The 13,021-nt window shown below is 43.5% G+C and overlaps 1 protein-coding gene across 1 annotated transcript in view; it reads right to left on the bottom strand.

Moving 5' to 3' along the window:
- SORCS1 (sortilin-related VPS10 domain containing receptor 1) overlaps positions 1-13,021 on the bottom strand; it is a 456,202-nt gene that overhangs the window by 277,551 nt on the left and 165,630 nt on the right. The window contains exon 2 of the mRNA XM_004680456.2: positions 6,866-6,933. Within this exon, the coding sequence (XP_004680513.1) occupies positions 6,866-6,933 (68 nt within the window). The remainder of the gene's footprint in view (positions 1-6,865; positions 6,934-13,021) is intronic.

The raw sequence follows: 13,021 nt of genomic DNA, 5'->3' as shown, positions 1-13,021 counted from the left end.
AAGATGGATACGAATCGCTTCTTTTAAATAAGGTGATATTCAGGTTGAAGCCTGGAAAGTGAGGAGTTAGTCTTGCTGACTAAATAACGACATTACATTGCTAAAAGAAGAAAACTAAATTGAGATTTTTGACCTTGTGCCTGCTACAGAGTTTGATATTCAAAGAGCACTTATTCTCTGATTACTAAGTTCAAGTTCTGACATCAAAGGACAAACCAAAGCATCACGTGAGTAGGAAATTCCTCTGAGGAGCTACAAGGATAGGCAAACATTGGCTCCTATTGAGGCACTGGATGGTGGTGACATCCAACCTCAGGGGCCCCACAGATGGAATGTTCCACCATGTGGTATAAGGCATTGGAGCAGAGTATGCAATGCCATTCTAAATTGAGAACCAGGTTTGCAACTGGAATGCCAGTTGCTTTGCTTCCTCTAGTATCGTTTTCTTCTCTTGTTCCCCAGGCTCATATTGATAAATTTAGAGAACATCAGGGCAATGATTGCCTTTGTGTGTATCTCATCCATGACTTGTTAAGAGAAGTAGAGAACGCAGCGGAGTGTCAATCACAGACGCAAATGAAAACTGTGGCAGTGTAGTCTGAGGCCAGACACTTGCAGAGTTCTCAGGATGCCTGCTGGGTCTTTGGACAGAATGTAGCTGGATCCTCATAGAAATAGCCTTCATGTGGATGTGTTTGAAGAATCTGTTGAAGTCTAGGGGATGAACCAACACACACAGTTATCTACAGACATAGCCAGATTTGCAGGCTGATCTGGATTTTTCTTTTTCTTTTTTCTTAAATATTTATTTATGTATAGAACTAGGATGTAGGCCAGAGGTGTTGGGGGGGGCGCTGAAAAGATTCACCTGAAACAAAGTGGGGAGCAGAACATGTGGATTTACCAAACAGCAGGAGAGACAGGAGAGGTCTGCTGTGCCATATGGGGTCACACCCTGGCAGGGATGGAACTCAGGCTACAGTGATGGTATCCTGATAGCATTGAGACTTAACCCTAGGCACCCAGGGAGGCCCTGAATCTGGGTTTTTCTCACTTGTCACTATGTCCTTACTTTCTGAAGACAATGAAAGACCATGAAGCACATGATTGAAAAATTGTATCTCCCACCTGAGAGGCAGTGAGTGCAAATTTTAGGATATAAACAAGTGCAAGACACAGACCTGGCTTTATATACTTGAAATCACTTCTTAACAGACAGCTGCTAAGTAAAACAGTTAAAGTATGTGATGATATTGAGCGAAGCCACGTCCATTTTAGGTGCCCGAACAAACAGGTCTCCCAAGCATTCCTGAGACCTGGTCCCAAAGTTTGCGTTCCCAGGCTTCCATGGAAAAAGTCAAACATCAGCACTAAATGGCACGTGCCTGTGACACTGCATTTGCCACACTTCAAAAATTATCCACTGAGTGACTGTCCCCCACTAAGTTTTGTGTTTTTGCAGGGAAGAAACAATTTCTCACTTGTGTCGTGAGTCCCAGTGTCTACTTAGAGCAGTGCCTGGTACAGAGTGGAGGGTATAGACGTTTGTTAAACTGAGCTAAATAAATGCACATCTGAAAACCACAGACAGCGATTCATAGCACTGCGCAGGACTGCTGAGGAGGAAGCATTGAGCTCTGCTGGGGGGAGGGGGACGATGGACAACAGGTGAACAGTGCCACAGACCATAAAGGTGAAAGATGCTCAATGTTGTTAATGAGCAGGGAAATGTGTAGTGGGTATGACCACACCGGGGATCAAGGCACCATTTTTACTCAAAGACCAGCAAAAGTTAAAGTACTAAAAACATCCAGTGTTGCTAAATTTATGGTGGAATCGCACAACGGATTTTTCCTTGTGGATCTATGAACTGTTCTGATCCTAGAGAGTAATCTCAGGCATCTATTACTTTTAAATAATATTTATTTTTTGATAGAGCAGTATTATCTTTAGGATTCTAGAGTACTTTGCAAAAAAAAAAAAAGAAAACACCAAAATGTAAGTGCATGCTTGCAAATATGGTTACTGAAGCTCTCTACGGTATAGCAAATAATGTAGAAATTAGCTAAAGAGCCAACACAAAATTAATGGAAAGGCATTTAGAGAACAGACTCAGGAACCAGCTCTGCCACTTATAAATTGTTTTGTGACCGCTGGCACATTACTTAATTTTTCTAAGCCTCATTCCTCTCATCTGAAAACCAGGCTGCTGGTCAAACCTACTTTACATGATTGTTATAAGCCTAAAAATCACTGAAAACACTTCCTGACATACAGAAAAACACTACATAAGCTAATTAAATATGCAGTTGTTTGATTCAGTCTACACCACATGCCATGAGATGCTTGGAACAAATCTGATTGCTCTTTGGTTTTTAATGGAGTCATTTGGACAACTATGGCTCATTGTTAAATGAAAGAAAGCAAGTTGTCCAAGCCCTGTGATCATTTACTTCTAATTTCTTAAACTGAAAAGTAGTGCCGACATGCACCTGTATCTGTTGGCATTTTTTAGTTAAGTCATAAAGCTATAGTCAGAATCACCTGAAACCCTGAGCATCGCACTTCAGGGAACACTTCAGAGACCACAGGTACACTTCGGAGTTATTGGGGTTCAGTTCTTGACCACAACAAAGCAAATATCACAATAAAGCAAGGCACACAAACTTTTTGGATTCTGAGTGCCTGTAAGAGTTATGTGTGCATTATGCTGTAGTCTATTAAATATGCTATTGTGTACAAGGACAATGTACCTACTTAATTAAAAAACATGGCTAAAAATGCTAACTATTTTCTGAGTTGTCAGTCAATCTTAATCTGTTTTGCTGGTAGAGGGTCTTGTATAAAACACAGAATTTAGGAGCAAAATAAATCAAAGTAAGCCTGTATTAATTTTCTAAAGTTTGTCTGTACACTGCTTGACCCACTATAGCAAAGGTACACTGTTTTGAATAAAAAAATAAGCTGTAAAAATATAATTGTGTAAGTTCAGGAACCACAAAGTGTAACACCATGTCACCTAAATTTGGAGATTGGAGCCAAGCTAAAAGCACATTATTTGTTACCCAAAGCAGCTCCTGACCCCATGGGGACTCTGCTCTCCCCAGCCTGGGCAGTGCTGTGCAAGGATAAGCGCAGGATGAGCAACATCATGGAAGCTGCGTGGCCCACAGTCCTCTTGCAAGGCAACCGTCATACTCTTCTCTGTTTCAGAGTATGTATTTCTAGTCTACATCCTTGGTTTTCTAATTGAAGAAAAACTAGATTTTTCAGCAAAACATCATAGAAATCACAGTCCCAAATAGTCCTTTGATTTTCTCTGGCACAAGGAGGGGGAGAAAAAGAAGACTTCTGGCTCCTGGGAATGCCCCAGAGAGCTAAAAAGTCACATTCCTCAGGTCAGCATGTTAGTCTAACCCCAGGCACTACCAGAGCACAGGTTGCCTGCAGGCATTGGTGACCATTCCCTTCCCCAAAACCCCATGGGAAGCTTCTCTGGAGAATCACCAAGTGAAGACCCAAAAGGAAACAGTCTTGTGGGCAGAACATTCAGGCTGGTTCACAGTGCAGATGAAGTGGAAACCATTTATGAACTGTCACCCCAGCTTCTTTGCTCTCCCCATCCCCCACCAAAAGCAGGTGTCAGTCTTTGAGAAGTCCATGATCATGGAAATCTGTTCAGTAACTTGCTTGTGATTCAGGCAGATTGACAATGGATACTACTGAATCGGACAAGCCATCACCTAGACAGAGGCACTGCAGGTTGTGTGTGCCTCTGTAAGTTTCCTTTCAGCTCCTTCTAGACAGGCCTGAGGCCTTCTCACCAACTGACCGGCTCTCAGCTCAGTGCTGACTACTCTGGCATAAAAGCAGGGGAAGGATGAATATATTTCTTCTGAGAGTACCTAGATTTTGACATTTTATTTATCTTAACCTTTAAGCTTCTTTTGCTCCAATATAGTGAAACCACCAGCTCTTCCAAGTCTCAAAACTTAATCCACTGTAAAGCAGAGGAGATTCTGAGGTGTAGTTAATTGTTTTGTGTCAGACAATCCCCCTTTCCTCACAGCTTGATGCCCTGAACACAACACAAAACAAAATCAACAACTTGCTCCAGGATTAAGGTGTAATCAATGACAAGACCAACTGGGAGCAAAAGCTCATCAATTTGGTGCAGCAGAATTTCCCTCTGTCATCTGGAGCTTGTGGAGCCTGTGAGGCTTAAAGCCCTAGGACATCACTCCAAGGTCAGCTGATCTTGGTCTTTTTCCCATTCTAACACCCCAAAGGCATCTGCAACTTGCCCTCTTTTGACTTTTTACCTGGTAAGCACTGTTAAGAATAAGAACTTAACTGAAAAAGTCATGTACCTACTTAATGGACTTGTTGGACAAGAGTATTTCCCCACAACTCATTTTCTGGAGTAAAATAAACGTTGCTCGGAACATCACAGTACTTGGAAAAATCTCTCAGGGCTTTAAAGAACATAGGTATGATTATAGTTTTGATTGTTTATTTGCTTAAGAAGGACCCACCACAAGTCAGATGGGACGGTGGAAGACAGATCAGCAGTGAGATGCTTAAAATTTAGTAACTGTCATGCTTTAGAAGTGTGTGAGTTATTATTTACTAATTATGTGACTTTGTGTCCCCTGTAAAAAAAAAAAAAAAAGATGCAATACTGCCTGTCTAGCACTTAGCCCAGAGCCTAAGAAGAGGAGAACTTAATACAAGTTTCCATTACCAGTCTCATTATTGTCATTATCCCTAGCATCACTGCTATTATCATTAAACAAGCAAGTGGCTGGTTTGAGGACTTGAAATCTAGTGGACAAGAGAAGATAATCACATGATCAAGGTAAGGAAGCAACACTTACATCTTTATTTCAACACTTATGGCTGTATGACACCTTTTCTGTTTACATTACATTTATCTTCTTCTGAGATCTGGCAGTTCTGGGTGGCAGCTTAAGTGTCTTATTCAATGAAGAAGGGCAGGTTGGTGCAGGTGCATTTCTCTCTCACCTTAACTGTGCACAGGCCACTGTCCCTTTGAGATAATGAGTACAGGAGGAGAGAGCGCATGTGCTGCCCATCCAGGTACTTACTTGCCCATCTCCTGACCCTGGTCCAGAACAATATAAGCCCTGAAGAAGTCAATCAATACACCCTTCTTGGATAAAGCAAAATGGAGATAAAATTGTGGGAGTCACTTGTCTGCTCAAAAATGGATACTTACTAAGTAAGTGTCACCAGTATTTCATGCAGGGCTGAGGGAGGGTACCATGGGGACATCTAAAACCCAGTGTGGGATCCTGAGAAGTAAGGGCTGATGCAGGAGAATGTAAGTTCTCCTCTAAGAGAGGCTGGTCTCTGTCAAGCTACATAAAAAGATAACTCAAAACCACAAGCATCTCTCTTTTTGATTCCCATCCTGACCCACTCAGGACTGTACTGCTACTCTATATTAGTCCCAAGGAGGTTGTCTAGAGGCATTCGAAGCAAGGCCTACCAAAGCACTCGTGAAGTATTCAAAATAGGTATTGCTTCTCCTACTTCTTTTCTTTGCTGAATTATAGCTTCCCCGAGGCATGAGCTCTTCTACTAAAGTCTTAACAAGATGAAATTGTGTCATTTGCAACAACATGGATAGAATTGAAGGGGATTATGCTAAGTGAAATAAGCCAAAAGGGGGGAGACAAACACCAGGCCATTTTACTCATATGTGGACACCTCACACGAATGGGGAGTATGGAGTTTCTCCCCAGGCCTCAGCCATTCTCTCCTGGTAATCTGACAGGTGATGAAGTCTCCCGCTGATCTATATGGTGGAAACCCACTGGCTTCATCTGTCCTGAGCTCACATCCCCTTTACTGCTATTAACATAACCACTCCTATTCAGTCCCCATTGCATTGAGTGGGGGTGACTGATCAGAAGTGATAGTCAACACAATTAGCCATCATCATGACACAGCCATTGAACAATCAGATTCTAGGTTTGCTGCCAAGGCCCTGGTCATGTAGTCTCTCTTGGAGGATTGTCTCCATCCTCTTACACACTCAGGGATTATCACATGACCCAGGCCTAACCAATCAGAAGTGGTGATCCTGGGATTCAGAGATTTCTATGATATAGGCTAGTGGAGAAGAATCTCTTAGAAGTGAGATCGATAAAGCAGGATTTTAGAACCAAAAAGAAGCAACAGATCATACAATTCCTCCTCCCCCTCTTACCCCCAAACTCTGGAAGTGAATAGTTGTATGGGTTTCAAGGACTTTTTTTGGTGTTGGTCACCAGTGAGCTAGCCTGCCTCTAAAGGATTTGCATGAGTCATTTGTAAAGTGTACATTGTAGACTCTATACGTGTGAAGCAATATGGAATGAAGGGGTGCATGAGTGTGTGCACGCAGGGACTGTTAGTGAGCTGGAACACCACCAACAAGAAGCTGTCAAAGAGCTTTGCACTGCAGTAGCCCTGGGCCCTTGTTGACTGAAGGCTGTGTTGATTCCCTTATGCAAAGATACCTTGGACTTTCTCTTCTGTTCCAGTAAGCTCACAAATCAGGTAGAACCATGGCAACCAAGATTTATCTTAAAAAAAAAAAAAAAAAAAAGCTAACGAACATTTAGCAAAATGACCGGTGATAGAGGTATCAATAAACAGGGTCGATACAGGTGAAGATCGGGTCAGCCTGGAGATAAACTCCAATCCAAGGATAAAGGAAACATAGTGCAGCAACAGGAAAAGAAGGTGTGTGCATAACCAGAAACCTTCCTACCGGGACAAAGGCATGGGTGGGGGTCAGAGGGAGTAGCCCATGCTTAAGTAACACAGTAGTTATTAGCTCAATTTATCTCCATACCTCCAAAGCGAGCTCTCAGTGATGCTCCCCAGGTTATAGTCATAGAACTTTGTCAAAATGAGGATCACCTAAAGGCAAAAGAAGAAATCTTGGTTAGGCTCAAACAATTACAATCTCATAGAACTGAAATGGCCCAAGGGAGGGCTTATGGTTCCTTTAATGGGTGCTTAACATAATTGAATGAATTGTTAGGCATTCACTCACACTGATTGGATAAGGATTTGCCAGTGTCTTCCCTGAAACCTCTCAAGCCGGATCCTCTCTCCAACTTCTCCCTCCTCCTCTCTGCAGCAAGAGACACCTGCTCACCCAGGTATTTCTCACCTTAGGGGGCTTAACACATATTGGGAAGGCTTACAAAACTATCAAAATATGCACCTTGCGAAGCAGTCACTGAGCAGATCATTGGGGGAGAGGAAGGTCAGTGATGTATATAGTTCCTAGCTCTAGTAACCGTGTCCTTCTGAGCACGTTACCTAGCATTGCTCAACCTCAATTTCCCAACTAGTAAGGGGTGAGGGCAGTAATGCCATTTTCCAGAAAGGGTCGCTGTGAGGAGTTAGATGTTAGTGCAAATTGCCCTTCAAATACATGGGGTTCTAAATGGTTGTTCTCTCTTTACTCCTCTGTGGGCTTGGCTTTATTAGTTGCTTTAATCTCCCACTTTCTAGGAAAGTCCTCGAATGGAACCCATAAGACTTAAGCAACCGCCTTTTAACAGGAGCAAATCTGTGTTGGGGGGGCCTGAAGCTTGGGGAGTTTCTCCACAAGAGACACAAAATTATGAATTTAAACTTCGAAACAGGTTGGGCTCCCTGGAAAGTGACCTGTGCAAATTCATTAACCTTATGGCCAATCCACCTGTGATTTTAAACTACTGCCACATTTAGTCTCTCTCACCAGAGGCAGCCCATTCAGAGTTTAGCAAATACTTATTAGCATTTATTATGAGGAAGCCAGGATTCCGCACGATACCAGAGGAGATCACAAAAACAGATGAGTCTTGGGAGCATGATCCACTTAGTACAGAATATGCTTGTGAAAGAAAAGTAAACTGATGGAAGCTGACCTGAGCCTAGCAAGCCCGCCAAAACTCCAGCCCATCACGAGAGCTAACACACTGCTTCTTCGGGCGCCAGCAACAAGCCCAAGGTTGCCCGGCTGCTTGAGCACACGAGCACCAGGGCACTCAGGAGCAGTGCAATGCCAACCACGGAGACTCTTCCTCCTTATTTGCTCTTCTTACATAAGCCAAAGAACCTGCTAAATTTTCTGTTGAGGTTCTTATTTCTCTCTTGATACTCATAACCTAGAACATTTGCCCCATCCTGCTGTTTCAACTCAGCAGAAAAAAATCTGTTAACATCGATGTCCCAGATTTTCTCTGAAGCCAAGGGATCAGTTCTAGTCACAGTGAGCACAGAACATCCTAACCTTGAATTCTAAGGCAGCGAGATGCTGAGGCGTGCTGAACCCTTCCCAGTTCCACTCTGCTAGCCCACAGCCTGATTTGCTGGAAGCACAAGCATCCATGAGCTGCTTCTGCCCATGTTTACACAAGCAAATTGCAATCGCTTGACCTTAGATTTGTTTCAAGTTCAAGGGAATGAGAAACTATGGTAACCCAAAGATGGGCAGCACCCCGGGACTTGTGCCCCTAAAGCCACCCCCTTCCTAAAACACAGCCCAGACTTCCTTTCAAGGATCTGTGCAAAACTTGCTTCTTTAGCAAAATGTGAGCACGTGGGAGGTGCTGGGCACCCTATGGGCACATCAGATGGCACGCCTGTGGTGGGGGCATATGCTTAGCAGATCCGTGTGCCAATTAAGTAGCTCTAAGTGCTAAATTTCAATCACCGCCATCCCAGGAATGCTGATCAGAGGCAGCAGGGTGGCTGTTTGTTTGAAGACACGGAGCGTAGCTGCTCTTCCACCTTGGTATGACAGGTCTATAAATCCCCCACCAGGGAAGTGGGGGTGTGGATAGAAAGCACGGGCAGGTAGTGACTCTCGTATACAATCTGGCACTAAGCTAAATAATGAAGTCCAGCTGGTCTAAGGATTGTCACCCCTCCACCTGACAAAGGAATTCAGAGGTGCCCCAGAGAGGGAAACTTTTAACACAGCATGTAATGGTAAGGAGCCCCGCAGGCACCCACACCACCAGTCACACACATCTGCACATAGAAATGGCTTAAATACTTCACAGGAAGGCGGGCAAGGAGGTAAAAATGCTCTCCTCGCCCTTCTTGCTCGGCTAGTAAAACTAAAATGCCAATGATCCACTCAGGCAGATTATCAATATGGCGTCTGAAAGGGCATCATTTACAGCATTTTAAAGCATATCTACTGAATCAATCCAATCTTTCTGTTTTCAGAAGAACTGGAAAAGAGGGAGAACTGAACTGCTAACCTTTAGTTAGGTTTCAACTAATTTTAAAACTCTCTTTTCCCTTCTTTCTCTTTTCTGTGTAATGTTTCCACCTTATTCCTGTAAGGTAAAAGGTCATTATGTCAGATTTGTTTTGTTCTTGCTTGTTCCTTTGTTCTGGATAGTTATCAATGTTATTTAATGAATCAGCACCCGTTATGCAGCCACAGTCAAAATTACCACAGTTAAGAAAAAAGAGGGAAAGTCATCGCCTGCCTAGTCTGGTCCCACTGCCTGCTGTTTTAGCATATTTTTTTCAAACCTGAAAAAAAAGTCAATGGAACTGTTTAGTAAATTGGAATGTTACATGTACAGTTAAATTGCATGCAAATGATAATTGGTATTAATTTAGTAAACAATTGTATTTACAATTTACTTTTATGAGTCTAAGTGTATAATACTGAATCATAAATCCAATCAGTGAGAACAGAACTGTTTGAGGAACAGTCACACACACACACAATGGAATATCTATCAGCATCTCATTGGTTTCGGGGTGATATGATACTAGCTTTTTTAGATTTCTCTATATCTGAATATACTTTCTTTAAATAGATGAAATTCAAACACATAAGGCTTGTGTTGTACAACCATCCCAGACCCCGCAGGTTCACTGTGGATTCCAATAGACAAAAAGAATTTCGGAGCCTTTGGTATCACTATCATGTCATTAATGCTGAATCAGGGAACTGAACTCACGCAAGCCAGCAGGCAGCGAGACAGGCAGGCAGCAACTGAGCCCCTAGCCCCTGAAGCCCCTCTTTATACCGTGCTCCTCGGTCTCCGTGTGTCTCTGTCATGAAAGCACACACCCAATGCTCTCTGGTTTCTCTGCCCAACTGTCTATACTCAAAGTCATGTATGCATGCCTCATGCTTGAGCTTCCAAGCACCTTTTGCATCAACACAGTTGTCACATGTGCTAAGACAACCTGGGAGGAAAGATGGCTGTAGAGGTGGTGTAGGGAGGAGGGAAAAGAGCCTGAGTCACTCCATTTCCCCTGCACATAGCAACCTCCACCTACAGTGTTCTGGTCCCTCGGTGCACTGTTATTCTGGGAACTTTCCACAGTGAAATGTCTGAGTATTTCCCAACCAATCTAAGAATCACTGCCACTATCTGCATTCTGTCCTATTCACTTGGTATAGTTCCATTACTTGCAAAGCTTCTGGAAAGAACTCCACTTTCTCCATACATAATAGAGAGAAGGCTGAAGCCCTTCCACTAAACCATTGCTCTTAAAGATGTACATATGTATACATACAAGAACAGGTACAGGCTAGAGGTGAGAGTGAGAAGATTCACCAGAAACAAAGTGAGGATCAGAACAGGCCGACTGAAATACACTGCTGAGGTGAGCAGTTGGTGAGACAGGAGAGGTCTGCTGTGCTATGTGGGTCAGCTGCCTGGCCAGGGATCGAACTCATGCTGCACTGGATCCCGATAGCTTCATAGTGCTGTGCTTTAACCTGCTGCGCCACCAGAGAGGGCCCAAACTGTTGTTCTTAGATCATCTATTCTTTGGAAGTTTGAAGGGCACTAGAAGCATTGCCCGAGGAGGATTTCCAGGGAGGGAGAGTGGTCTTCCTCACCAGCACTGGACCAGTTTTCACCCCCTAGACTCAACAAACTACTATTATTTATCACGAGGTCTTCTAAGCTCTCACTGATTCATTCCAACAAACGAGCCTATTATGCCTTCCCATACAGAGTGTAAGTCATAACGTAAAAGAAAAAAAACAGTAGCATTACATAAAAAATAAGAGAATTCTGCTATTGCAACAATGTGTATCAACATGGAGGAAATTGTGCTAAATTAAATCAGCAGATAAAGACAAATAAAGACCAGATGCTATCACTTATATATGGAATATTAAAATAAATATACAAACAACATCGGCCCTCCCTGATGGCGCAGTGGGTTAAAGCACAGCACTGAGAAATCTACAGCCAATTCTGCATGAGTTCAATCCCCGCCTGTCCCGGAGGAGATCCACATGGCGTGGCAGACCTCTCCTGACCCGCCCGCTGCTCCCCTCAGCAGTGTGCTTCGTCAGTCTGCCTGTTCTGCTCCCCACTCTGTCTCTGGTGAAGCCTCTCGCCGCCCCTGAGCCTCTGGCCTGTACCTACCCCATTCTGTATGCACAAATAAATAAATCTAAATAAATCTAAAAATAATAATAATAAATAAATATACAAACAACAATAAGACAATTTAATAGAAATAGGAATGATAGTTGCTACGGGAAGGGAAAATGAGCTGTAGGTCAAAGGCTACCAACTTTCAGTTACAAAAAGGATAAACTGGGGATCTAATGTAAAACTCCAGCTAGTAGCATAGTCTTAACTATGGAGAGTGATGAAGGTGCCAATTATCTTGATGGGGGCATCGTTCCACCATGTATATCACATTACCTTGTACAATTTAAATATATGCAATTGCATTTGCTAATTATTCCTAAATAAAGCGAGGGCTAAGAAAGCAGCCAAAATGGTCCCTGGAGGAGACACCTGCTGGTTCGCCCTCCATTCCTCTAAGCCCAACTCCTTTCCACACTGGAGTACACAATGAAAGTGTTCACAGAGATAACAGAAACACTATCATGTGTACAGTTAAAAAGAGTGTCCTGGTGTGAAAGAGGAAAATCCAGTCAATAATGTTCTCTTGTGCCAAAAAGGCAGGGAACATTTTATTCGGGGTATGCATCAGAATTGAGTTTCTCCCTGGAGGCCCTCATATAGTGCACAGAGACTGGCACTGCTCTGGTGCCCTTCAAACTTCCAGTGATGACTTAAGAACAACAGTTTGGGCCCTCCCCGGTGACACAACGGGTTAAAGCACAGTGTTATGAAGCTATAAGGAGCCACTGCAGCACAAGTTTGATCCCTGGCCAGGTGACCCACATGGCGCAGCAGAACTCTTCTGTCTCACCAGCTGTGCCCCTCATGTCTGGTAAGGCCCCACCAGAAGTTACTTTGAGCCATCATATCTTTCAATGACCTTTTTGTTTTTTTTTTGGCAATATATGCATTCTTGAGCTATTTTTACAGCATACAGGGTCCCCTTGTAACTAGAAGAAAGAAGCTGCAGCACTCTGGGCCCAAACTGGTCAGTCAGATAACGAAGCTTGTGCACAAGTGGAAGTGACTGGCAGAAGCTGGGGGCTCATGATGCCACTAAAATCCCTGCCTCTGGGCAGGATGTGGCCTCTATTGTCTGCACACAAGGTGCATGATGAGGAGGTGCAGATACCAGATGCTATCACTTATCTATGGAACCGCACAGGCACCAGGGAGACCCTGACCCGAGTCAACCCAGCTGTGGCCTTGCCCTGCCTGTGTCTCTCCAAAAGGCTACGAACAGCATGAAACCAGGCGAAGACTTGGATCAGTGATCTCCCCTTTCTGAAAGGTCTTCCTGGAGCTCTTTCTCTTGCTCTGACACAAAACCCTGGGGCTCTTGTCTCCACTCAGTATCTCTGGTCCTCAATACATTCAAGGATTCAATGGATAGAGCCAGTGACAGAATAAATCAATATGGCAGTGGCCTAAGTTAATTCGCCTGCAGTTTCAAGTATGCCAAGACTTTAGACATGTGACACCTTTGAATTTGTAATGTGTTTTGTGTGCCTCCATAAAAAAAATCTTTAAAAATAGGCCCTCCCTGGTGGCCCAGCGGGTTAAAGCACTGCACTGAGAAACTAAAGCCACTTCCGCATGAGTTC

Source organism: Condylura cristata, unplaced genomic scaffold (assembly GCF_000260355.1).
Source record: "Condylura cristata isolate star-nosed mole 26May11 unplaced genomic scaffold, ConCri1.0 scaffold00011, whole genome shotgun sequence".
In the NCBI taxonomy this organism is placed as follows: Eukaryota; Metazoa; Chordata; class Mammalia; order Eulipotyphla; family Talpidae; genus Condylura; species Condylura cristata.
Note: the sequence above shows the minus strand (reverse complement) of the source record. Positions and strands in the feature narration are given on the sequence as shown.